This window comes from Lynx rufus, unplaced genomic scaffold (assembly GCF_022079265.1).
Source record: "Lynx rufus isolate CCGP_SWC_20201006 ecotype Redwood Valley unplaced genomic scaffold, mLynRuf1.p SCAF_4, whole genome shotgun sequence".
NCBI lineage: Eukaryota > Metazoa > Chordata > Mammalia > Carnivora > Felidae > Lynx > Lynx rufus.
This window is the reverse complement of record NW_025814856.1, coordinates 140,572,657-140,599,681: the sequence shown is the minus strand read 5'-3', so window position 1 is coordinate 140,599,681 and position 27,025 is coordinate 140,572,657. Positions and strand designations below refer to the sequence as shown.

The following is a 27,025-nucleotide window of genomic DNA, read 5'->3' as shown; positions in this document are numbered from 1 at the left end:
GATATATTATTTGGAATTCTTCTGCAAGGAAATTTGTCTTCTCTCTATTTACTCAAACATTTATCTATATTAATCTGGATTCATATGTAGTTATTTTGTACTTTGGGTTATAATCTGATACTGCTTTATTTTGTTGCTCAAATGGTTCCAGCTTGAGCCATTGAGAGCTCTTTCAGACTGACTCCCTATGATAGGTACTAAAACATGCTCCAAGCTCATCTTGCATTTTCCCCCGTCTGGTAAGTGGAAAGCTGTAGCTGCCATAATGGATTCTTTCTCCTGCTTATGCCAATTTTTGCTTTGTATATTTTGAGGCTGTTTATTAGGTACATTCAAGTTTAAAATTGTTAAATCCTCCTAGAGAATGGGAATTATTATCATTGTTTAATAATGACCCTTTTTACAACTAATGTATTTTGCATTCAAGTTTATTAAGATGGTTACTAATGTAGCCTTCTTTTGGTATTTGTCTGATATGTTTATTCATACTTTTAGCCTTTCTGTATTCTTGTGTTTTAGTGTATTTTATAAGTAGCAAACTAGATTCTGATTTAATTCTCCAGTATGACAATTTGTTTTTTAATCAGTTTAGTCCATTTACAATTATGTGTATTGATATAAATGAATTTATTTCTACCATTTTATTTTGGCCTTTCTCTTTTTTTTGGTTCATGTTTGTAGGCTTTTTGTTTCTTTCTTGCCCTATTGTTTTATCCAGGTTCTTTTCTTCTGTTTTTTTTTCCCCCTCAATAGCTTACATTTTCCAACAATTGAGATTTTACCAAGCATGTTGCTAAAAAATTTTTAAGTTTTATGCTAATCAACACATTTCTTCTCCTTCTAAAGAGTAGAGAGACCTTACTCTCTATGCTTTTATTCTCTGGTATTTCAGTTGTATCCTTGTTTATTTGTTTTCTATTTTATACTCAACACTTGCTTAGATTTAGAATTTTTTCCTTTTTTCCTGAAGTATATTTTTTGGAATTTCCTATTATGGAGCACTTATGGATAGTGAATTTTTATTTGGAACTGTGTGTGTTCTACATTTTTTCAAAGAAAATTTTGCTAGGTGTACAGTTCTAGATTGACTGTTACTTTCTCTCAAAACTTTAAAGATAATACTTCGTTCTCTTCTGGCTTCCTTTGTTACGAGAAAGAAAGCTGTTGGCAATCTAATTGCCATTCTTTTGATGTGGATTTGTCTCTCCTCTCTGGATACTTTCAAGATTATTTTGTTCATTAGTGTTTTGTGGGTTCACTATAGCATATCTACATGTGGATTTCTTTTCATGTATACTGTTGGGGGTTCCTGTGGATTTCTGATCCGTGTACCCTGATATTGAGTAAGTGCAGATTTCTTTGAATTTACCTTGATTTGGGTGTGAAGATCCATGTTTGCCATCGTTCTGGAATATTGTTATCTCTTTAAATGTTGGTTCTCCCCTAATCTCTTTTCTGAAATTTCAAATATCCATATATGAGGCATTTATCTTATGTATGTTTTAATGTCTGTAATACATATTCTACTTATTTCTCCAGTTGCATTCTGGGTAATACTTTCAGTTCTATCTTCAAAGAACTTGGAAAAGTTTTTCTATAAAGGGCCAGATAGTAAACATAATAAATATTTTGGACTTTGTGGGCCATATGATGTCTGCCACAATTGCTCAAGTGTATGTTTTAGTGCAAAAACAGCCAAGAGTAATATGTAAATGAATGGGTGTGGTTTGTGTTCTAATAAAATTTTATTCATAAAAACAAGTGGTAGACTATACTTTGCCAACCCTTACTCTATCTCATTCTCTCTTTAGTGAAGATATCTACTTTTTAACCCACTCATTGAATTGTTAATTTCAATTTTTTTTTAGTTCTGGAAATTTCTATTTGGTTCTTTTTAAAATCCATTTGATTTTTGTTTGGTTTGGTTTTTTGCTGTTGTGTTTTGAGAGAGAGAGAGAGTGCGTGCATGCATGATCCAGGGAGGGAGAGAATCTTAATCAGGCTCCACTCTGCCCATGTGGGGCTTGATTGCACTACTGTGAAATCAAGACCTGAACTGCAATCGAGAGTCAGACGCTCAGCTGACTAAGCCACTCTGGCACCCCCATTTCATCATTTCTGAACCTCTCTCATTTGATTCTTGGTTTTTATCTCTCCCTCCTTTTCCCCTTAGACCTTTATAATTATTTTATATTCTGATCAATTTTAATAACTAAAATTTTCTAGGCGTTTATATCTTGTTTCTGCTGACATTTTTGCCATGGTCACTGTTTTCTTATTCAGCTAGCTTTTTTTTTTTTTTTTTTTTTTTTTAGTAAGCACATGTATTTGAAATTAATTTGTGAGAATTCTACAAGGCCTGGTTGAGAATGAGAATACTCTCTTTTAAAGAGGATGTGCTCTTGCTTTTACTTGGTGATTGAGGTGCTACTGGAGCTACTTTAGTTTCTCATCTTGGGGATTTCTTGATTGCACAGGTAGTACCCAGTTTAATGAGGTTGGGCATATGGTTCATATTGTCAGGAAAGACTCTTTCACTCAATCTTTAGATGTTGTGGAAACAGACAGGTTTCCTTGTTGCCTCCCCCTTACAAGAATGTGGATTCTTTCTGGACCGTCCTTTAACTGATAGTACAGCCCAGTTGTTTCTACTGGGCCCAGTTTTTGCAGGAATCTCCGGTTCAGTGGCCCCTGGGGTTGCGGACCCCATGGTGCATTCTCTTGAACATAGCTGTAAAGCCTCCTTAGTATCAGCATTTACCCCCCTAAGGCAGCCCTGTTGTTCACATGCACCCCCACTTTGGTTTCAGTTTCTGGTTCCTTTTCATTTTCCTGGCTTTGGAGAATTTTTTTTTAACTTTCTTCTAAGTACAGCACATTTAACTACTGTATGCTTGTTATGACTTTGGCAGTGTTTAGGTGTTTTGTAGTGAAAAGGGGCTTTTGGAGTATCAAGTCAACCCACTATACTAGAAGCAGAAGAGTAATATAAAATTGGCATTTTGGAAAAAAAAAATTTGAACATCTTGACTATGGAGAACCTGTTGGAATGCTCTCCACAATCTCTGCTTCTAGTTCCACCTGATTAAATGCTGCTCATCTGTTACATCTCAGCTGAAAAATCATTCCAAACCTGACTCCTTCCCTGAAAATCCATACTACCTCAAAGCTTTGTACCTTTGCCCTTCTTTATTGCAATTGTACATTACTGTCTGGTTTTTCTTTTAATGTCTTTCCCTGCTATAAACTCTGTTGGGGCAGGAGACATTTCTGTTCTGGTTATATTTTCCCCAGCACCTAGGCAGGTACTCAATGAATATTTGTTGAGTCAGGAAATGAATGATAGTGGTCATCTGTTTACAAATTTTATAAGTGAAATGTTGGGACACTTGGTAAGTAGAGTTCACAGTTAAATATTCTGAATGAACCAAATGCAATGATTTTTATGACCTGTGGAGAGATTCCGTGTAAAGCGGAAAGATTGTATCATTTTGCCACCCAGAAATTAATAGATTAAAACAATGAAATACTCTTTTTATGATAAAATTGAAAATGATTATAACAAATGATAAAGACAACAGTTGATGAGATTGCAGGGAAATGAATCATTTCATGCACATGGGTCACGGAGCAAACATAAGTAAGTGCTTTCTTAAAAAGCAATTTGGTAGTATGTATCAAATTTCTGAAAACATCATTACATTGTCTTAGCTTGGGCCGCCATAAAAAAACTCCATCAGTTGGGTGGCTTAAACATTAGGAATTTATTTTCTCACAGTTTTGGAGATTGGAAGTCAGAGATCAAGGTGCCCAGCATGGTCAGGTTCTGGGGAAGGCTCTCTTCCTGACTTGCAAATGACTTCCTTCCCCCCATGTCCTCATATAACAGAGAATAAGAAATCCCACTCTTTCTCTTCTTAGAAGGCCACCCATCCTATCAGTTTAGTGTCCCACCCCTATGACTGACCTCTTTTAACCTGATTACCACCTAAAAGTGCCATCTATAAATACAGTAACATTGGGGGCTGGGACTTCAGCATATGGATTTTCATTCATGGTGGATTCAGTACAATCCATAGTACCACTTATCCAACAACGTACTTTCAAGAATTTACCCTAAAGAAGCAATAAGAGATGGATTAAAAATATTATAGTGTAAGATTGTGTATATGTAAGAATATAAGTGTGGGGCACCTGGATGGCTCAGTTTGTTAAGCGTTTGAGTCTTGATGTAGGCTCAGGTCATGATCTCACAGTTCATGGGTTCAAACCCTGCCTCAGGCTCCACACTGACAGTATATGGAGCCTGCTTGGGATTCTCTATCTGCCCCTCCCCTGCGCGTGCACACGTGCTTTTTCTCTCTTGCTGTCAAAATAAACTTAAAAAAAAAAAAGTTTATATATGGTTGTATACATGGTAGGAAGAAATAGAGGAAAAAGTCTAAATTCTAATGGAATACTGGGTAAGTTATGGTTCTTCCATAACATGAAATATCATACTTACATTAAAAAGCATAAATGGCGGGGGCACCCAGGTGGCTCAGGCAGTTAAGCGTCCGACTCCTGATTTAGGCTCAGGTCGTGATCTCAACAGTTTTGTGAGTTCAGGTCCACACTGGGCTCTGCACAGGCAGTGAGGAGCCTTCTTGGGATTCTCTCTTTCTCTCTCTGCCCCTTCCTCACTCATGCTGTCTCTGTCTCTCTCAAAATAAATAAATAAAACTAAAAAAAATTTTAAGCATACATTAGGAGAAGAGGTTTATAGTTCATTATAAATAAATTCAAATTATAAATCAGACTTGCAGTGCATGTATAGATTTATAAACTGGAATTGCATTTACAAAATGATTGGGACATTTAAAGAAATTTTAAATTTTGTCTTTGTGGTTTTCTGAATTCTTCTTCTAAGTTATGTACATATAGACCTTTAGTTAAAATGTTGTGGTTTTTTTAAATAATATTAGGTATGGGTCAAAGATGACCTATCAATACTACCAATGTTAATACTCTATTTTTATTTAAAAATCACCTTGATATTTTATTTCTATTAAATTCTAGAGTTCTATGCAGTAATGATTTTAGTTTGGTTCTAGGAGAGCCCAGTTATCAAACACCTTGATAATGGTCTATGACCTGTTCATCACTAAACACAAAGACTGAGTCACAAGATCACATATCTTCATAGAGTTGGATAACTGCTTTTTTGTGAATAAGTATCTTTTTTTTAAATAACTCCCAAAGAAAACAGACCACAGTAGGAAATTCAAATAAGGAATGGATTAGGAGGGAGGAGTGTTTAGAAAGATAATAGGAGTTGTAAATTTCATTTGCAAAATATTTTTTTTTGCAATTCATGGAAAGTGCTGCTTCTGTCTCAATGAACGTAGGGGTCGAATTAATTTCTTCTGGATATTTAAAATAATCAGGGGAAATGACACTGATTTATGTGACCAATATATGATCATCCAAATGAGATATCATTTTGTTTCAAACAATTAAGAAGTGTTCTAGGTTAGGGAACAAAATTGAGAGATTGTTGTTTTCTCCCTCCTCTCCCGTCACTTCTCATTCTTGTGCTGTGTCTTCCTCTCCTTTTTATTCTGTTCACAAATGGATATTGGTGGGAACTACACGAAGTGCAAAGTGACTTTGACCTGCTGTGCTGCAGGCCCAGTTGACAATTCTGAAAGGCCACTCTCCAGGTGTCTCTCCCCTTCTCACTTTGTCCAGAGGAAGCTCAGAGGTCCTACATTCCTCATAAGAGACAGCACGTGAAAAGAAGCCTCTAAGAAACCCAGACACACCATGAACTTTGCTATCTGCCCTGTCATTGCTTACAAAATCTCTTTTGCTGCAAGCCACCAAACTTCCAGGACAAACTTATTTGATGAACTGGGGCGGGGGCGGGGTGTGGGTGGGGCTGGGGGTGGGGGTGGGGAGGCGTTGGTGAAGGAAATCTGTATTCACCAGACTTTTCTTTACAATGGTAACTCCTGATATCTTTCTTCAACCCACAAGCTTCCTGAGCACTCTTCCAAGCAATATGCAGGCTTCTAGAGATTATAAAACCAAGGACACTTTTATCCCTTAACTATCTAGAGTCTGTCCAGCTGATAAAATGATTAAGAAAATAACCATAGAATGAATATGTTAACAATTTTCATTAAGTAACCAAATACTCATCAGCACTAAATGAGTCTTTTGAAGTGGGAATTGTGGAGAGATCCCATGATCAAATAATTTTGAAAAGTGATGTGAAAGTTAAACAGATTTCTTTACTATGAGACTTCGCAAACGCCTTGACATGCCTTGGTTACATCATGGGCCTCCAGCAAGGTCTCATAAATTATATTGTTCAAAAAACCCTTGAGTGTTAGGACCATCGTTTTTTAAAACCTGTTAGGAGCCAGATGAAATAGATATTTAAATTAGTTTTCATCAGTCTTTATGGGCCTCTGAAAGTCTGTATTATACTGGGAAAAAAGGACCATAAAATGTGTGAACTGTAAACTGTTCAAGGGAAATGAAGCTATGAGGTTAGACTATATTAAAATATTTAAGCAGATTGCCTCATTAATGTTTGCTCTTCTCCAATGACGGACTCTGCAACCCATTTTTCACACTTTCCCTTTTAGATCTTTCTTGAAATATAATTCTTACCTTCACAGAAACTAATTTCTTATCTGAACTACCCCAAAAGCCATCAGAGATGATAGAAGGTGGGTTATCATACTGTTTCTCTCTCTTGTTCTGAGTGGTCTTTCAAAAACATCCCTCTCAGGGGTGCCTGGGTGGCTCAGTCGGTTAAGCATCCAACTTTGGCTCAGGTCGTGATCTCACAGTTTGTGAGTTGGAGCCCTGCATTAGATTCTGTGCTGAGAGCTCAGAGCCTGGAGCCTGCTTGGAATTCTGTCTCCTCCTCTCTCTGCCCCTCCCCCACTCACACACTGGCTCCCTCTCTCCCCCTCTCTCTCTGAAATATAAATAAACATTAACTTTTTTTAATCTTTCTCAATTTAGAGCTTATTTTGTACTTGTCACCAAAAGAGTTGCTAGTAATGACAGGATGTCCAGCACATATAATGGATTCTATTTGTTTTAAAATGCCTTCCAGATTGACGAATGGCACAAGTTACAAAATCCATTGTAAGATCTCTTAGTTCATGTAGGAATTTAATAAAATTAATTTGTATAAGGCCTTAATATAGGAACTATTTTTGGATGAATCTGCTTTTCAGAAAAGGTAGTGTGTGTGTCTATACGTGTGAATGTGCCTGCGTGTGATTCTTTCTCAGAGAACAGACTGTGACCCCGAGGCAAATGTAAGATGAGGCTCTTTAGCATCAGTCAGAGGATTCCATTGCATGAATTCTTTTTTTTTTTTAAAGAGTCTATCAAGTACAATTAACGTAGACCCAACTACATTTGGTGTTCATTTGTTTATTATGTAATGCCAGAAAGAAGTTCTATGTCATAACTTATTTGGGTCTATAATTAAAAGAAATGCATCTACTATTACACTGTATTTTATAATTTGTTAGTATCTTAAACTTTCATGGAGCAGTTTTCTTAAAATCATGTGACTTCAGTAACTGCAGGCCCCAAGAAAAAAAGGAAAGATTTAAATCTTGGTACCTGAGAAGGTCTTTTTGTGTCATTGGAACAGCTTTAATATTTAATTATCAGTCATAGAATTAAGCTCCAAGTAATATTTGAATCAGAAAATTGGCTTTTTATTGTAGAATTGTCAATAACCATATTTTAACGTTATCTGAAAAGATGTCAGTGTCAGAGGCATTATTTATTTTACTTTTATTATCTCGGGGGGAAAAATTCTGTTTTGAGATTTAAAGCAAATGATTTCACTAATAATTAAATGACAGGTAAATACTAAAAATGTTCTGCTAAGTGTAAATATAGCTAACTTTTTTTAGAACTCTTTTACCCAGAATATTAGAGTTAATTCCTGTTCTGTTTGTTCGTCAAAAAATTTCCTGTTTTACCCACTGTGATAGGATTTAAAACATTGCAAATAATCTAATACTAATAAGCAATCATATTTTTGATATTACTAATTCATGAATTTTTATAATCTGTACTTGGTATTTTTATATTCTGTGTATCACTTATTCATGTCTTTAGCACTTCTGTATTGAACATCAGTCTGCCAGTTCTGGGTACCAGGGTTGCAACACAAAGGAGGCAGATAATAAAAACAGGTCATGTGTGGGGTGATGGCGGTATGCACAGTGAGCAGCAGTAAAGCATATTAAAGGAGAAGAGACCTGTGGGAAGGGGAGATTACATCTTTACCTCAGGTGTTTAGAGATAACCTCACTGATTCTGAGTCCTTTAGGTTGCGATGAGAAGGGAGTGAGCAAGCCATGTGTGACTAGAAAAGTGGGAGCAGCATATGCAAAGGCCCTGAGGCATGTGTTCTGTGTTTGAGGGCTAGCTAGGAGACCATCATGGGGTGGGGGGTCTGCTGTGAGGGGTAGAGAAGATCAGAGTGTAAGTGTGGGGAGAGGGGTTCCTAACAGGTCTTGCGGAGCATTATAAAGGTTTGGGCTTTTGCAATGAGTTGTTCGCATGACAAAGTATGACTCATACTTGCAAAAGGCTCACCCTAGTGTGTTGCCAAGACTCTGACATAGAAAAGACTAGAAAAGGGAGACCAGCGAGGCTGCAGCCATACCAGGATATGTTTTGAAGGTATAACTGACAGAAACTAATTTATAAGCTAAGTTTGTAAAGCTATTATTTTAAATTTCTATTACCTTGGGTCTACTAGATGAATGTTCATAATATATAACTGTTTTAAGTTTCTCTTAAAGCTGCTTTCTACAAGTACAAATTTCAGAACTGACTTTGTTGAGATTTTTTTTAATAGAATTACTGATTCAGTGGCAGGTATTTTGTTTTTGTTTTTGTTTTGTTTTTTAATATAATTTATTTTGAGAGAGAGCACACATGAGCAGGGGAGGGGCAGAGAGAGAGAGAGAATCCCAAGTGCAGGGAGCCCCACCCGGGCCTTGATTTCACAAACTGATGAACTGTGAGATCATGCCCTGAGCCAAAATGCAGTCAGATGCTTAACTGACTGAGCGACCCAGGTGCCCTATAGGTATTTTAAATTTTGTCAATTTTTAAGCTTGCTGCCATATGTGAGTAATATAGAAAATGTCTGATGTAAGTAAGTATGTTTGAAATAGTCCACATTGCTTCTCAGATACAGTTTCCATTTTTTAACACAGATTTTTTTCCTCTTTATTATTTTCTGTGAAAATATCGGGGAAAGAGAATAAGACGTGAGCACTAAGAGCCCTGGATTTGGAATGCAAGAGACCTAGGTTCAAGTCCAGGCCTCTGCACTTATAATCGGTATGACCTTGGGAAAGTCACCTCACCCCCAGGACCCTCAGCAGCCTCCTCTCTTGGAGGCTACAGAATGGATTGCTGTGAGCCTCTTATGTTATGCATATAAAACAGCTAGCATAGTACCAGGGGCACGTTAAGAATTTTGTTTCTGGTAATTGTTATATTTGTTTTGATGACAACCATGACAAGGAAGATCTGATGACACAGAGATATTTGTGTTTATTAGGAAGAATAATTTTAGAAGGAGCTGTTACCTGTAGGCATGACTGCAGCTAAGTTATTTGTTACCATCACTTAGGTATAGATGCCCACTCCATATACCTAATATTCAGTATGTAGTCTGGTATATGCACTAAAGGCATGTAAATAAGGACAAGTCCAAAATACTAACTCCTGTGTTTAACTGGTCAGATTTATACCTAATGAAATAATCTCACTAAAATGGCAGCCCTTCGCTGTGTATAACAGTCTTTATTTTAGTGAAAGTTCACACAAGTGATGTTCCCCTGACTTACCTTTCTTGCTTTTCATCACCTAAACCCCTGGCTCCGTTGTGTCAGGTAGGCGAGGTGCCCAAGTGAAGTTTGATATGGCAGGACGAGTTGCTGTATCCTTGTGAATCACAATCTCCTTTGACAGTTGAAGCAAGGTTGACTCTAACTAACTGTGTGGAGTCTGCCAGAGAACAAAGCCAAAGAACCATATCAGTAATCAGAAAACTAAAGATAAGTTCCTTGCCCTTTTTCATCAAAGTTTGCATAGGTGAAATACCCACCCACAACGTGGTATGAGTTTTTGTGCCGTGTAGTAACATAATGTGGCTATAGTTTTCATCTGAATGCTCAAATTCCCAGGTTAATGATTTATATAGAACTCTCCACTTGAACGTTTGTGATCATTATTGTACTTATTTTTAAGTGTACTTATTTTTAAGTCTGGGTTGTGTTATCGTTTTCTCAGTGGGTATTTATTCTGAAGTACTATGTGAAAAATCCATTTTATTACAAATGATTATAATATTACAAATTTGTTTTTAATTTTTTTTAATGTTTTTATTTGTTTTTGAGAAGAGAGAGACAGAGCATGAGTGGGGGAGGGGAGAGAGAAAGAGGGAGACACAGACTCTGAAGCAGGCTCCAGGCTCTGAGCTGTCAGCACAGAGCCCGACGCGGGGCTCAAACTCACAAGCTGTGAGATCATGACCTGAGCTGAAGTTGGATGCTTAACCAACAGAGCCACCCAGGTGCCCCTATAATATTACAAATTATTATAAAACATTGGGTTAGCTCAAAGTTCATTGTTTTGTAATTTCTAGATCAGACTTTCTTTTCTCCTTCCTAAAAATATTTGAAAAAATATTTGAATATTTTTCTGGAGTTCACATTCTGATGCAATGTATTATTCTATGAAATTAAATAATTGATGTTTTCCTATTTAAGGATGAAGTATAATTATAAGAATTTCACAGCATAAATTCTAGCAGCAGTGAGTTTTTGAAATAACAAATTATTTACTCTATAGTGGAAAAGAAATTTTTAGACTTAAGAGATGCCTTGATATCAATAAAAGGTCTTTGTCATAATGATTCAGGTATAACTTTAAAATTAATTGCTTTTATCCTAATTGACTAGTTGCAAGCATCAAAGATACACACACACACACACACACACACACACACACACACACACACACATATACATGTAAAACAAGAGTGGGAGAACCAAATAAAAACCTTATGGGAAAGTTATATGAAGCATTTCCATAATCATTTCTACCCATTTTATACATAAACATTAAAAATTAGTTAAAATTATAAATATATAAGTCTTTGGTAACTAAAATATAATTTTTAGAAAAATAAGCTAATTGAGGAAGAAATGATTAGTGTTAATTATCAAATCCAAAAGATTCATTTTGTTGAAATATACACTTTTTGAATGAGATCAATACATCTTTCTCTTTGCATTAAGTTAAAATTCGTATGTTCAAAATTTTTGATGATTGTTGCACAAGCAGACTTAAACTTACATAGTATAAATTCTAAATCCATTATTCATTAGAAATATCTTATACTTTTAATCCTGATCTTAGTAAAAGAAGATGTCTGTTTAGTCTTCATAATTACTTCTAAAAATTTTAATGAGATCTTGCCTTGATTCCATAGGGATATTTGGCTAAGCACAAAAATCCTGAAACACAGATGGTCTGTCTTCTCTATATGTTTTTATTCAAGTATTTATTTTTACTTTTAAATAAGTTAGAATTTGTGTGCCGACACACTTAAATAAACAAAAATATGGTACAATAAACCACTACATCTATTCAGAATTTCTGTGTTTTTTCAATTAAAATTAAATCTCCAGTTTCACATTAGCTTAATTTTTATTTGGAAGAAGAGCAGTTAAGATATTTTAGTTTGTGTTCAGTATGCTTTTATAATATTTCTATCCAGGGGATATTTATTCAATTTGTCAAATATCTGATGCCACTATAAAACACTTTTCACTGTCATCTCAAGGACTAATCATTGTTTTCTGTAGATCTGGAAAATATTTATTGTACTCCTTTACCTTGAAGGCTGTCTAAAACGGAACAGTTCGATTGCATTCATTCCAGGTTAAAATCTGAAACAAATGACTACAAATACCTCCTTTAAATAAATTTCCATTATAGATGCAAGTAATATGTATACTGTGAACCAGTATACATTTTTCTTAACTATTCTTCAGGGAAATATAAAGATTACACACACACACACACACACACACACACACACACACACACACACAAGGGCGATGGGTGGCTCAGGTGGATAAGCGTCCAACTCTTGGTTTCACCTCAGCTCATGATCTCAGGGTTCATGAGACTGAGCCCTGTGTTGGGCTCTGCACTGATGGCATGGAGCCTACGTTGTATTCTCTCTCCCTCTCTCTGTGCCCCTCCCACACTTGCACTTTCTTTTCTCTCAAAATATATGTGTATATATATAAAGATATAAAATACATGATAATAACCATTCTATCAATATAAATGACTGATTTTGATTTTTTCCAGGCCTGATGGAATTGGAACAGTTTCAATGGAAGAAAAAGAGAGATTTGAGGAGATAAAAGAAAGACTCTCTTCCCTTTTAGAAAATCAGATAAGCCATTTCAGGTATATATATTCCATTCATTAATATTAAGTATTTGCTTTCTTCATTCAACACTCCAATCCCCCACAGCTGTTTATCATGTCTTTCTGCTGCTACTCAAGAACTACCAGTAGCTTCTTTTCCAATGCCTGCAAGGTAAGATCCATGTTCCTCAGTCTGTGGTCTGTTTCTAAGCCCACCACCATTCAGTTTCCACCATTCGCTAAGGTAGATCCCTTCGCCCTTCAGTGTCCAGTGTGGAACGTATTTCTCACGTGTGCATTTCTCATTCTTGAGTAGCCTCTTTCCCCAGCTCTGGTGACTAGTCCTTTCTCTCAGAATCACCAAGCAAGGAACCTCTTATGTCCTGTCTTCACAGTGCAGCCTTTCTCAGTCATTCCAGCAAAGACTGAAAAACCTGAAGTCTTTCAGCATATATCATCTGTACTTTTTTTTTTTTTTAATTTTTTTTTCAACGTTTATTTATTTTTGGGACAGAGAGAGACAGAGCATGAACGGGGGAGGGGCAGAGAGAGAGGGAGACACAGAATCGGAAACAGGCTCCAGGCTCTGAGCCATCAGCCCAGAGCCTGATGCGGGGCTCGAACTCCCGGACTGCGAGATCGTGACCTGGCTGAAGTCGGACGCTTAACCCACTGCGCCACCCACGCGCCCCTCATCTGTACTTTTCACTAGTCGTTTATCACATAGTTATAACACCCATTTTTTAAGCCGTTACTTATCCTTTTATTTATATTTTCTGAGAACAAGGGTCCCACTGCCTGGCACAGTTTCTTGCTCAAAAAAATTAACCATTTAAACTAAGAAACATTTGCATAGTGAAAGGTCAAAAATCTTAATATTTTTTCCCCCTGATTATAGTTAGCTGAACAGAACCTCATGGTTAAAAACAGAAATTTGCCAATATGTTCCCTTTTTTTTCAATCATTTTTACCAGGTCCTATAGTATATTGTGTCTTACAACATACTTGTCTTGTTGCAGAGATCAGACTTGAAATTATTTCATCATTAGTGAAAACTTCAGTTAATATACTTCTGTAATAGTTCAAGAAAGCTGTTACTTAACCATTACCTTCTAGGCGTATTATAAGTCTTCCCCTGTGAGTCTGACTAGCTCAAGAGAAAAGACCTAAAGCCATGGACAATAAAGACTCCCACTGGAACAGCCCAGCCAGATTCTTCTTTAGCAAAGACCATAGCCTACACATACCCACCTTAAGTGCATATAGCTTCCATTCAGGTTTTTACTGCCACACTTTTGAAAATGATCAGACAACTAAGGTCATCAGACATTTGAGGAAAGTATTTAATATGGAAAATAGAGTCTAAAGTAAATACGAAAAGAGCAATTGGGAAAACATGGGGAAAGTAAAATTAATGTGGGGACTAAGGCAATGAAAATCTGTTATTAATGTCCTTGGAGAGGTTTAAGAAGATAGGGCAACTATAAAACAAAAGCAGGATGTTGTTAAAAAATAAAAAAAAAATGAATAAACCTCAAGGAACAAATACGAACACATACACGCTATTAAAAATTAAGTTAATGAAACCTTCTAGAAAGTAATAGGAGAAAGGTAGGAAAATGGAAATACAAAGATAAGAAAAATTAAGGATTTGCTCAGGAGTTTCATCACCATAAGTAATAGGAATTCTGGAAATATAAGGCTGAAAGTAGGAAATTGTCAATACATTTATTCAAAAACATTTTACAGAAGTAAAAGACATAAGTGTTCACAGTGAAAGAGCTCATTGAGTACCCAGCACAATGGATTAGAATAGATACTCATCAGGGACATTTTCATGAACTTCCAGCATCTTGGGGATAAAAGAGAAGACCCTGAAATACAAAGAATCCAGAATCAGAATTACTTCTCAACATTGATTCGTTCTACAAACATACATTGAGTACATATTGTGTGTCAGGCAGAGAACAAAGTTAAAGTTCCTTTTCTTCAACTTTCATTCTGATGGGAGGAGCAATACAGATATTCAGAAAGCAATGCATCACTGTCTTCAAATTTCTGAGGAAAGATTATTTTCAACCTAGAATTCTATACCAGTAACAGTCTTAAGGGTAGTAGTAGAAAAATATTTTCAGACATTAGGACCTTAAAAGATATGCTTCTTGAGGTGACTGACTGCTAAAGCCAGTAGAGCATGTAGCTCTTGATCTCAGGGGTTATGAGTTCAAGCTCCATGTTGGGCATGGAGCCCACTTAAAAAAAAAAAAAAAAAAAAAAAGATATGCTTCCCATAATCCCTTTCTGGAGAGTACAAATTCCAGACAAAGGAAAAAACAAGGAGGGATAGTTAAGATCCCTGAAACTGAAAATCGGCATTAAAGAGGAGGGAATCTTCATGGTGATTGTTAATAGAAACCCCAAGTGATGACTGAGCTTTGAAAGCAGCCAGTTCTGATAAGAGCAGGTCAGAAAAAATCTTCAAGTAAATTAAATTGACAAAATACTAAGGTGTTTTAATATGTTGAGAGAGAATTTACCCATTTGGAAGTGAGTTTGGAGTTATATTAATTAGATTATATTAGTTATATTGGAATTTGGAATTACATTAGATAAGGTCTATAAAAAGAGGAAATTAGGGGTGCCTGTGTAACTCAATCAGGTGAGCATCTGACTCTTGATCTCTGTTCATGTCATGATCTCACAGTTGTGAGATTGAGCCCCACATTGGACTCTGCTTTTAGCGCAGAGATTCTTGTGATTCTTCCTCTCCCTTTCCTTCTGACCCTTCCCTGTGCACACATGCACTCTTGTGCATGTGCTCTCTCTCTTTCAAAATAAACAAAAAAATATTAAAAAAAATAAAAATAAAGACAGGTATTAAATATAAACAAAATGATGGCACATAAGAAATCATAGTACTGTGTCTCAGTTATCTAGGATATTACATAATATAAATACTCTATTTAACCCCCAAATGATATAACTGTGTTAGAAAGACAGGAAGGACAGGAATTACATTTAGGGTTGGGTAAAGTAGTCAAAAAAAAATAACATATGTCTAAGATGGGATGATATTTATCCTGTCATCTGAAACAAAAAAAATTTAAAAACTAAAATATGTGCAAAAATGCTTTTCAACACATTAAATATAAGACCATGAATAAAAGTGATTCTTGAGAGATGAGAAACAAATGAATAAGCCCTTTCATTGCCTCTGCTTAGCATGAGGACAGTGTTTCCAGGCCATGGCCCAGGGAGGAGAATCTCAGTGGACCCTGACTTGAGACAGAGGTGGGAGTCCAGGAAGGACAAGACAGCCAGAATTCTCAGATCAGACTTCTAAAGAAAGAGAAAAGAGACCTACAGGTATTTGCTGAGGGTCCCCTTAGAGTCTTCAACTAACTATTGATCTGAGCAAGTGTGTAAGGAAACTATTTAAAGTCAGGCAAATAATCCTTTCTCTCTGTGGTAGAATTACAGAGGATAATCCCCAAAGCTAACACAGGTAAGAGGAGTACCAGTTTCTACCACCCATATTGGAAAGCTTCTAAGTCATGAGTATCAGAATACTGAGACGGCTTTGCCTCAGTAATGGAAAAAAAATTAGCCCTGTTTTTAATCTCTCCTGATGAGAATTAAAATAAAAATTCAAATAAATCATACTGTTTTTAAGTAATTTCATTGAATTCCAGAACAAAGTTCAAGAATAGAGGAATACAAAAATATTGAGCCACCAATAATGTTAAACAACACTGTCTAGCGTCCAGTCAAAAATTTCTAGGCATATGAAAAAAAATAGTAAAATATAACCAATGAAGAGAGCAAAAACAGCCAAAAGTGGAAATAACACAAATTAGAATTAGTAAACCATACTATTAAGAGAATTATTACCAAATGTCTTATGTTCAACCTGTTAAGGGCTTTAATGGAAAACCTACAGCTTCATACTTAATATGAAGATTGAATGTGAAAGATTGAAAGTTTTTCACCTAAGAGCAAAAGACAAGGATGTTTGCTCAGAAATCAGTATTCAAGGTAGTGTGGTATGGACAGTTCAGAAGTAGACTCATACACATATGGTCAATGTATTTTCAAAAAATATATAAAGATAATTTACAAAGTATGCTTTTTTTCAACAAATATTAACCTGGACCCATACCTCATACATGATTGAAAAGTTAACCTAAAATGGTTAGATCTAGAAAACAGAAAAATGTCTCTGTCCTTAGACTAAGCATAGATTCTTAAATACCAAAATCACGATTCATAAATGGAAAAATTTTACCTTAAACTTCAACAACATTAAAAACTTTTGATCTTCCAAAGACATTGAGAGAATAAGAGATACATTCCAGAATGGGAAAAACTGTTTGCACAATACGTATCCCACAAAAGACTTTTTATCCAGAATATATAAATAACTCTTAAAACTTAGTAAGAAATGAAACAACTCAATAAAAAAATTATGATATTTCACCAAAGACATATGGTGAAAAGGCATATGAAAAGATGCTCAACATCATTACTCTTCAGGGAAATACAAACTAAAATACAATGAGGTACTACTATGTCATTAGCATAGCTAAAGTTTAAAAATTACTCCCCAAGGTGTTGGCATGGTTGTGAAACTGGACCTAGCCTATGACCTAGGCCATTCCACTTGTAGGTACTCCCCCGAGAGAAATGAAAGCATATGTCCACACAGAGACTTTTATGTGAGTGTTCAAACCTTAACATACCAGCATTATTCCTAATAAACATAATATGAAAATAAGCCAGGTGGCCATCAGCGAGGAATGAACAATGTATTGCAATACTTCTGAGCAGTAAAAAGGAATGAACTGTTGATAGCATAAAAATATATTGAGAGAAATTACATGCAAAGAAGTACATGCTATGATTTCTCTTACATAAAATTATAGAAAATACAAATTATTCCAAATGACAAAGTAAATCAGTGGTTGCCTGGGCCCAGTGGGTGGGGAAGGAACATTTGAGGATCATGAATATATATATTAAGTTGAACGTAGTGAAGGTTTCACAGGTGTTTACATATGTCAAAACTTATCAAATTATATATTTTAAATATGTGCAGTTCATTATATATCCTTTATGCCTCTAAATCTATTAAAAACTAAGTACTTCCATAGTGGAAACTTAGTAGAATCATATTTAAAACTGAAAAATCAAGGGGCGCCTGGGTGGCGCAGTCGGTTAAGCATCCGACTTCAGCCAGGTCACGATCTCGCGGTCCGTGAGTTCGAGCACCGCGTCGGGCTCTGGGCTGTTGGCTCAGAGCCTGGAGCCTGTTTCCGATTCTGTGTCTCCCTCTCTCTCTGCCCCTCCCCCATTCATGCTCTGTCTCTCTCTGTCCCAAAAATAAATAAATGTTGAAAAAAAAATTAAAAAAAAAAATAAAACTGAAAAATCAAGAATTAGAAATATTAGCATGTAGGTTAGGAATATAACTTTTAAATACTGAAAGAAGTAGCTAAAAGTTAAAAACTTTTTTTTTCTGAAGAAATTTACTTGGGGAGTGGGGTGGAAATGACATTAAGAACTTTTTTCATAAAAAGTCTTGAAAAGAAGTTTCCCTTCAGACTATGTGCATATATAACTTTAACAAAAAGAAATCCTGTATTTTAAAATGGATAAGGAAAGGAAACAATTTGTGGGACATGTGTATGCAGGCTCATTTATCTGTGTAATTAATTTACTATGTTAGGAATCAGGGTGATTTTAATTTATTCAGATTAGATATTAAACTTTGTTGAATTTTATTTGATAATTGAGTATTTTCCCCTTTGCTTTGCTATTAGAGAGCTATCAAAGTGGTAAAAACCCAAAATATTTATCCTGAAAGGCAGAACAAAACTATTCCTTTCTTTTAAAACTCATTTTGTAAAGATTAATTAAGCTTCTGTGTAGTTATTTTCTGTACTTTATTGATTCAGGATTACTTGTACTCTGTAAATGTGCTGAATTATTTACACATCATGGGCAGCTAATGCTAATTCAGAACATACCCAGTGGGACCTCAGAGCCCTGAAATGCTAAATGTAATCTGGGGATCAGTAACATTCCATTCATAAAATGTGTCACCCACAGGTTAATGGAAATAAACAATAGGAAAGACAATGGGTGGATTATGCAAATACACTGAAAAGATTTAAGCAGGGGGAGGGGACTATAAGAACCCAATTTGTGTTTTATTTAAACGTGGATTAAGGTTTATGGTACACAAAATGATGAAAGCTACTTTGCTAATTTGCTAATGCTCTGAAAGGCAACACTGCCCAGGAAACAAAACTATCAAAAATAAATTGGTGGTGGTTTTTGTGCAAGGGAGCAGAGGGAGGAGTGAGAGAATGCATCGAGGCAAGCGTAAGTGAAGGAAATTTTTGACAGTAAATGAAATGATAAACACTGTTGTGAAGAAAAATTTGAGTGACTGGATTTATGACATTTTTTTGCATTTATCTGAAACTAATAAAAGTTTCATAAAACTAAAACCCAGCCCTAATATAAATTTAACAACTGCTTTGTGAGAAATCAGTCTTTAATCACTCTTTAATCACTGTTCAAAATTCACTCCTATAAAATAATTTGAATTTAAAATATACGTGCTTTTAAGGAAACCTGTTCAAATTGCCTTGTGAAAACAGTAATTTCATAGTGAGTTACATCTTAGAAGATGTGTTAACCAAGTCCCTGAATAATGGCAAAGGACATGGAAATATACAAACTTCAAGTTACTAGTGTCAAGATTTCTAATACAGATCCAAGTGGCAGCCTGTGGACAGCTCAGCTGCCTAGAGCACTTGATCTTGGGGGGGGGGCAGTGGTTGGGGGGGGCGAGGTGCTTTACTGAACTGATTCAACAAAGCGAGGAGCTCCAGCAGGATGAAGTGGCCCTGACGTTTTCTGCTCTTTAAGTGGAAAGTGACCTGAAGAGGGACTCCCGTGTAAAGAGCCATAAATCTGTTACCACCATGTGTCAACGAACTTCCAAGGAGCCCACTCACTCCCCCAGCTTCTGACCCTGATTTCAGAATGCTAATGTAACCTGTCCTCCAGTTGTGGGGGTGAATTAGGAATACACAGGACTGGAAAGACTGAGGATGACCCACTCTGCTGGCAAACTGCAGAGTTCCCCAAGGTTTATGTGTTTTGTGTGGGGAGGTGCCACTGGCACAGAAGACAAAAAGGGAGAGCTGAAAGCCATTTTTTGTACTAGAAGTTATGACTGGTGGGGAAGGGGGGTGGTATTTCCATCTCAAGCCACACAAGTACAGGAGGAGATGGGCGAAGTCATTTTGTTGATGATAGGGCTTGATAACAACAAACCTTAAGAAATGTTTAGGGAATATGTTTTAATTATCTCTTTAATAGGACCTTTCTGAACATGTATCGTCAAAACTGTAGAACCTTTTCATCACAGTTGACAGCCTTACTGTTTAAAGAAATTTACAGCATGAACTAGGTAAACTTCTGCTGTTAAAATTTTTCCCAAATGGGCTGATGCTATTTTAACCAACCTTTCACTGTTCTTTAATAATGCCAAGTAATAGAAGAGGGAATTATTTAGCAGTCTTGGATATTAAATGTGTGACTTTTTTTGTTCCTCCTTTTGTTTTTAAAGATACTGTTTTCCCTTTGGACGACCTGAGGGTGCTCTAAAAGCTACGCTTTCATTACTCGAAAGGGTATGTTTGAACACTACTTTGTAAACACTATTTGCACTCTTAGTGGCTGTGTATTTTAGTTACTAACCCAGGCACATAAGCCCATTCCTCGCAAGTGTGTTCCCTGAGGCTGTTGGTCACATTTCATCACTTTGTCATCTGCTTTTACTACAACTCCTCCTATTGACTATTTCTTCCTGTCCGAAACCTTTCTGAAGCCCACCCCGGCCATCCTGTGCCGAGTTGATGGCATCTTGGTAGTATTCATTTTCCCCACCTCTTTCTTTCCCTCATGAGATTTTCTAGTCAAGTATAATTATGTTTTTCAGACTTGATTGTTGTCTTTTATTACCGCCCTCCCCCCCGACTTATTTGAACTTCTGTCATGTTTGTCACACCTATAAGAGTTTATCACTTAATATTTACAAACGTATCATGCCTTTCATTCTAAATCTCAGAATTCACTTCAACTTATGTTACTTTAAATGAATACACAAATGGAAGAAATTCATTTTCCCTCAACTAAATAGCAAACAAGGTTTTCATATCCACGCTAAAATAACTTACTAATGAAAATACATTCTTCACTCCTGTTTTTGTGGCAGACTAAATTTGAAAGGGAAGAATCATTTTGATATATTTATAAAACTATTTATATGCTGGGTGGATCCTAACAGTTAAGCAATGTGGACAATTCCTTTTCCTTATCAGTATTAGAAACAATTTCTAAGGATCATTTATAGCTCATGATTTGAATGTTCTGGTCCTGATTTATTGACTTCAAACACTTGGTCTTGCCCACTTTCCTGCCAAATGAATTCTAGATTGTTTATTAGCACTTCTATTAAAAGCAAAAAGGGATTTCACGGATTTGAGCACTTGGAAGATGAGGGCTAGAACTGATGAATGTAATGAGATCTTTGAATTATACATTGGTTTCCGCTGTATATCCCTGTCTTATTGTTCCCTGTGCATCATGTGATAGAAATATTATTATAGTAGTGACCTGTTTTATTTGAATTTTTATAATAAAGCTGCATGTAACCTAGGCTTTTCAAAGTATTCATTTTATCCAGTTCATTAAGGTATCATAGAAAAGATAAAATCTTTACAGAGAGCTTTACTTTTGGAGTGGCATCCCATCCTGGGGACCTAATACAACCTCTCTGTGTTCTGGTTTCCACAGTGGAGCCTCTGTCCTCCCCCCATCATGGAAGAGTTAGTAATAGCAGAGATGCTCTCACGCCCTGACAGGCGGCAGGATTAACAGTGACCTTTTTCCCAGTTATAGTCACTAATCATGTCTCTTGCTGAACTGAGACAGAAATGGGAGGGCCACTTCTTCATTTTCACGTCTCTGTATTTATTGACATCTTAGAAAAAATAAATCTCCATGTGAATTCTTCATACTTATTATGCCTTGGAAGAAATGGAGAAGATACAGGAGACAAGCTGGGTCTCTCTTTCGCACTTGCGCCCTAACATTGCCCTTTGCCAGGAAAGAGGATACAGTTCCCTCCATTCCAAATTAAATACCCAGCTCCTGGATACTATGAACTATAACCCAATTTCATTCCTGGACTCGTCTCTGTAACAGACCATATACATTCTAATTTCAGCAGCTCTATTATTTAAAAGTGTACCACCAGGGGAAGGCCTGATAGTAAAGTTCATCATTCTGCGTGTGGGACAAAATTAATATTAAATTTAAATCTTACTAATAATCACATTAAAAATAATAGTACACGTTAAAGCTTTTTTTTTTTTTTACTATGAGCCGAAGGGTTTTTCTGCCTATAAAGACTCTGATGTGTAGTTCTAATTAAAGTGCCAAATACGTGTAAAATATGTTAAAAATTTTTAATATGAAACTATGAAGAATAATTGAATTTGATGGGAAGGATGTTTTTCAGTGATAAAGTTTGCTGTTTTGAAAAGGAAACCTTGCCTGACAAAATTAAAATATGTTGTGAAAGACCACCAGTGCTTAAGTGGTTGAATAAATTTGAGATTATAAAATCCTTCGTGCCGAGGCTGATCAAAAGAGAATGAAGTAATAAAGCATGGATGTTTTCATGCTCTTTTGATGATTCTTTAAGGTGAAAGACTAATAGAATAGTAAGAATACTTACTGTTCTTGTCTTCTTTATACTCACGTTTTGCCATATATTTTATAATTTGAATATAAGCAAAACCAGAAAAGCTGCATTAAATATATGGAAAAATAGTTCTGGACTAATGGTATAATCAAAACTGACTGTAAGCAATTTTATCACTGAAAAAGTTTTAAGGAAAATTATCAATGAGTCATTATAAAAGTGCTTAAATACATAATATCTTGAATTCTGGATATGATTGCATTTTTGCCTTGCCAATAATAATACTTATAAAGGAAAAAAATCTAAAAATACAGTTAAGAACTCAACAGAAAATAATCTGTTCTTTTTAATTTCAGAAAGTTTCTGTGTGTTTTAACACAGAAATGCCATTCATTTCACTAAAACAAAAGATTTTTTTCCCTCTCAGCAGATCACAGGAATTAGTTTGTGAGAATTAGAGATCTTGATTTTTATAGAGCTCAAAAACAGTGCTTGTTATTAATGGAACTTTGTTACTGTTTTCATATATATCGCTCAAAAGATTTAAAGCATTGAAATTAGGGATGTGCAAGAGAAACTTTATTGCTTGTCCCAAGGAGTATAATCCTGATCTGAAACAGCTGCTCTAACGGTGTCCTGGGCCCCTGGAGGAAAAGTGACAGTCCTCACACTGAATGGTGGTTTGGCCTAGGGGAGGTTTTGATGTGCATAAATGAGGCTTAGACAGGAGGGGCCAAGATTGGAGGATTATGTTCCCAGTTGTGATGTGCCGACTCATTACTTTCCCTCAATGTTACCTAGGACCCCTTCCTGGTAATAGTTATAGGACAATTTGTATAATTTGATTTTAGTATCTGTTTTATGCAATCTCTCCCTCTCTTCTTCTCTTTAGGTCTTAATGAAAGATATTGCCACTCCCATACCAGCAGAAGAGGTGAAAAAAGTGGTCAGAAAATGTCTCGAGAAAGCTGCCTTGATCAATTACACCAGACTCACAGAATATGCCAAAATAGAAGGTCAGTGCAGTGAGCAATTGCCGAAGTGGCAGTGAGAGCCAACAATGCCTATTAACTGAATTTTCTGTGAGAAGTTCTTTCCTTTCCTGAACAAACCTGTACCGTGGCAAAGGGAAATGTCTCATTAAAATCTCAGCTGGTGAACTGAAGAGCTTTTTCCTATTCATTGCTTTAATATGCCTCCTGGGACTCTGCTTGAATGAAAGACCCAGGATTCGTGCTTAAGTTGTCCTTTGTTCTTATTTTGAGTTTTCAGGGAACCAAAAGGTGTTTTCATGGGTTGTATTTTTTGACATTACCGTAAGTATGTCTAACATTTCAACTGTAGGTAGTGTCTTCTTTCCTGATCAGTAACAGTGTAGTATTACATAATTTTATTTTCTGTTCAACAGTGTTGCTCAGAGAAGGAGGAAACTTGTTGATTATGATGAGGGCCAAAATAAACTGACAGAATTCCCTGCAACTTCTCATTGCTTGCAATATATTAACACATTTGAATGATTACATCTCTTGAGAGGACTGCACTTTTTTTTTCCTCTTCCTTCAGATTTCACTCATTAAGATTACTGAGGTTTAAGATGCTTAGAAATAACTAAATTGAAATTTGTGGCAAAGACAAAAAATGGGCTTTATTCGACAATCCTTTGATATGATTAAAAATAATAGAAAGGGCCTCAAAGTTTTTGCTCTAATTATTCATAAAACTGGCTTGTGTCATCCATGTAGCATTCACTTAGGAAAAGTTTGCAAAGTTAAATGCGTATATCTAAAAATAAAGGCAAATCCTCTGTTAGAAAAATTTTAGTAACTTTTAATATAAAATTGTACTGAATTATAAATTTGTTAATTATTGATGTGAAGATAGTTTTATCAAAAGTGGTACAATGAAAAAGATTGATTATAATTGGCTGTGTTATATCCTTTTTTTCTCTCCGAATCCGATCAAGCTTTCTAACAAGCATGCAATAACCAACCTCCTGAGTGATTAACAAAAAAGCCATCCCATCACTATAGCAACCAATATTATATCACGAGAGTAACAACATGAAACCTCCTTAGTTACCAGTTTAACATCATTAATTATGATATCATGTTGTGTTAAAGCAAAAGCAATGAATATTAGCTCATTTGGGGAAAGTGGAAGATAAACAGATTGGTTTTCACATCATGAATACTCATTCAAACAATCTTCGTGTTTTGAACATTGTGTGTTGTGAACATGGGTTGAAAGAATCGTTATAAAAATAGACCTATTAAAACCTTTCAAATCTAGTAAAGGGAAAAAAGTTTGTGCACAACTTGAATAAACACAATATTGTTTTATTCAAGCGTTTAAACTCAATCCAAAAAAAAAAACCCTATGAGAATCCTTTTGTTCTTAACAGGCCATTCCAGTTAGTACTTTTGACCATTGTGCAAGAATACCGAGAACATAGGTTATTTCTATTTTCTAGCCCTAGAGTCCATTTTAACATGGACAAATAAAATTGTCCCAGCCATGGATAACTTTTGTTAATTAGTTAGACAAACGTGTTAACACTGGTGGTCAAAAGACATAGCTGTTCCTCTGGATCACACATGAAAACAAGTCTGTGTTAGAGAAAATCCTATTCTGGGACCAAATGAACAGTGAGCAGGGAGCTCTCGTAGCTCTTTCCTTTCTGGAGTCATCTGTCTCTTACTTCTAGTCTACTGTAAGAATATTCTAGAAAATGGATCCTAGGAATCTAGGTGGGACTACTGAGCAGTCTCCATTTTCAGAAAAATAAAATGCATGCTTATTATATAAGAAAACGTCTATGCATTTCATTTTCTCCCTTCCTTCCCACCCCCTTTTGTGTATGTTAAAAAATAAAGCGCTTTTTGCTTTATGCTCAGGATCAGACCAAGAACAAAATCAAATTTAAGTTAGATATAGGAAGTGGGCCACTTTTCTTTGCTTAATTGACTTTCTGCATTATGTGAGCAACATGGGTAGAGTCTGCTTTTTTCCTAAATTGTCTTTTCTTATGTTTTAGGCCCAGCAGAAAAGGAAGCAGGTAATGGATGTTTGTGCATGCACGTGCTGTTGTTTCTATTGTGGCATGATGTTTGATATTGATGAATAGCTGTCTGCTTTTCAGGGCTCCTATTAGATGACTTTGATTAAGATACTGAAAATACTTTCATTTTGGGAGAACTATTGTTAATGCTCTGTAGGTAAAATACAGGCCGTTTATCTCTGTTAAAGTTCAGCAGCGTTTTTTATACGAACTCAAAGTCAAAAATTGGAGGCTGTATTAATGTTTTAAGCATGGACACTAATCTTATTTGGAAGCTGTAGCCAATATTTGGAGGGCTCTTACAGCTAGAGAAGAGGACCATGTCTCCTTTATCACTGCTGAAAAATAACACAGTGAAAAGCATAAATGCTATTAAATAAGAAGTAAGAAGCTCTTAACTTTGAAAGTTCCTAATCAGAGGAATGAGCAGGGATTATGAAGTCCTAGCCTCAGGAAATTGCTAGGAAAGTGTTCTCCAGATCTCTGAATTTTTAAAGGTTTTTTTACTTTTCTCTTATGCCACTTATCACAGTTGTAATTAATTTAATTATGTGCTGTTATCTGTTTATCTTGTCTGTCTCTTCTTTAGCCCCTTGCCGGCAGGGTCTTTATGGACTGTGTTCGCTGTTGCATCCTGGCACCCAGCCCTGCACCACTGGCCCCAAGTAGGCTCTCGGTGCTTTGGAGAGAGAGGAGAGCTTAGCTAGTTAATAGTTAGTTCCATGGGGCAAGAGCCCAGGGATGAACCTTTCTAGTCCGAGTTTCCCTGTCTCATCTAAAGCCTACATGCAGTGTTATAGACAAGTTTGGGTTGGTTTTAACTGAAGTCTTCGACTAGAGGGTTCTCTTTCTGTTTTCCTAACTCTTTCCATTCTGTTTCAGCATTTGACCCCAGAAAGTGTGAGGAACAAAACACTCTGAGCCAGGAAAAGGGGAAAGAACACGATGACCACTAAAGTGCACTTTTGAGACTACCATCACTTCTTAAGACAGCCCATTATAATAGCAACAGTCCTGTTCTCTTTAACAAACTTCTTCAAAATCTCTTAGGGCATTTCACCCACTGCAGTGTTCCTGTAGTGAAAATAGGTTTTTATATAGTTGACACACAGGAAGTCTGGGGTTGTTAGGGCTTTCCCACTGACACAGAGTAAATAAATCAGCCAGCTGGGACTTGCATCAGGTGTCCTGATCCCCAGCCTACCAAGGCTATGCTCCTTCCCCTGTGAAATATGAGGGAGTCACAGCACGTCTTCATGAAGGTTGAAGTGGAGGAACCATGTAGAGTTGCACACATTCCCATTAAAAAGAGGAGAGAACGAGAAAGTTGCTGTTCCTCATGTACCTCACTTCCAGACAGAAGCCTTCCCTTCATGCATTTCTGGCATCCATATGACTGTTCAACTCTAGTGGCTGGTGATGCTAGGAAAAATACTTTCCTTAAAATTAAATTCTAAGAGGGGCGCCCGGCTGGCTCAGTCGGTGGAACATGTGACTCTTGATCTCAGGGTTGTGAGTTTGAGCCCTACTTTGGGTGTACAGATTACTTAAAAATCTTAAAAAAAAAAAAAAAAAAAAAAGGCCCAGATGGAAGAGGGGAAAAAAAAAAAATCAGTGTATAGTCTAGATGATTTCAGTGGATTGAAGGGATAGTTAATCTCAGTTGAAGAATGTTGTGAAATAATAAA

General features: G+C 36.2%; 1 protein-coding gene across 13 annotated transcripts in view; it reads left to right on the top strand.

Annotated features, from left to right (window-relative positions):
* The window catches only part of CADPS2 (calcium dependent secretion activator 2), a 545,419-nt gene that overhangs the window by 404,055 nt on the left and 114,339 nt on the right, over positions 1 to 27,025 (top strand). For 8 of the 13 annotated variants that reach the window (XM_047095958.1, XM_047095952.1, XM_047095957.1 and 5 more), the window contains 4 exons: positions 12,433 to 12,534; positions 20,138 to 20,201; positions 23,172 to 23,295; positions 25,314 to 25,334. In XM_047095958.1, coding sequence (XP_046951914.1) covers positions 12,433 to 12,534; positions 20,138 to 20,201; positions 23,172 to 23,295; positions 25,314 to 25,334 — 311 coding nt within the window. The remainder of the gene's footprint in view (positions 1 to 12,432; positions 12,535 to 20,137; positions 20,202 to 23,171; positions 23,296 to 25,313; positions 25,335 to 27,025) is intronic. The other 5 variants (XM_047095962.1, XM_047095960.1, XM_047095961.1 and 2 more) reach the window with 1 other exon arrangement.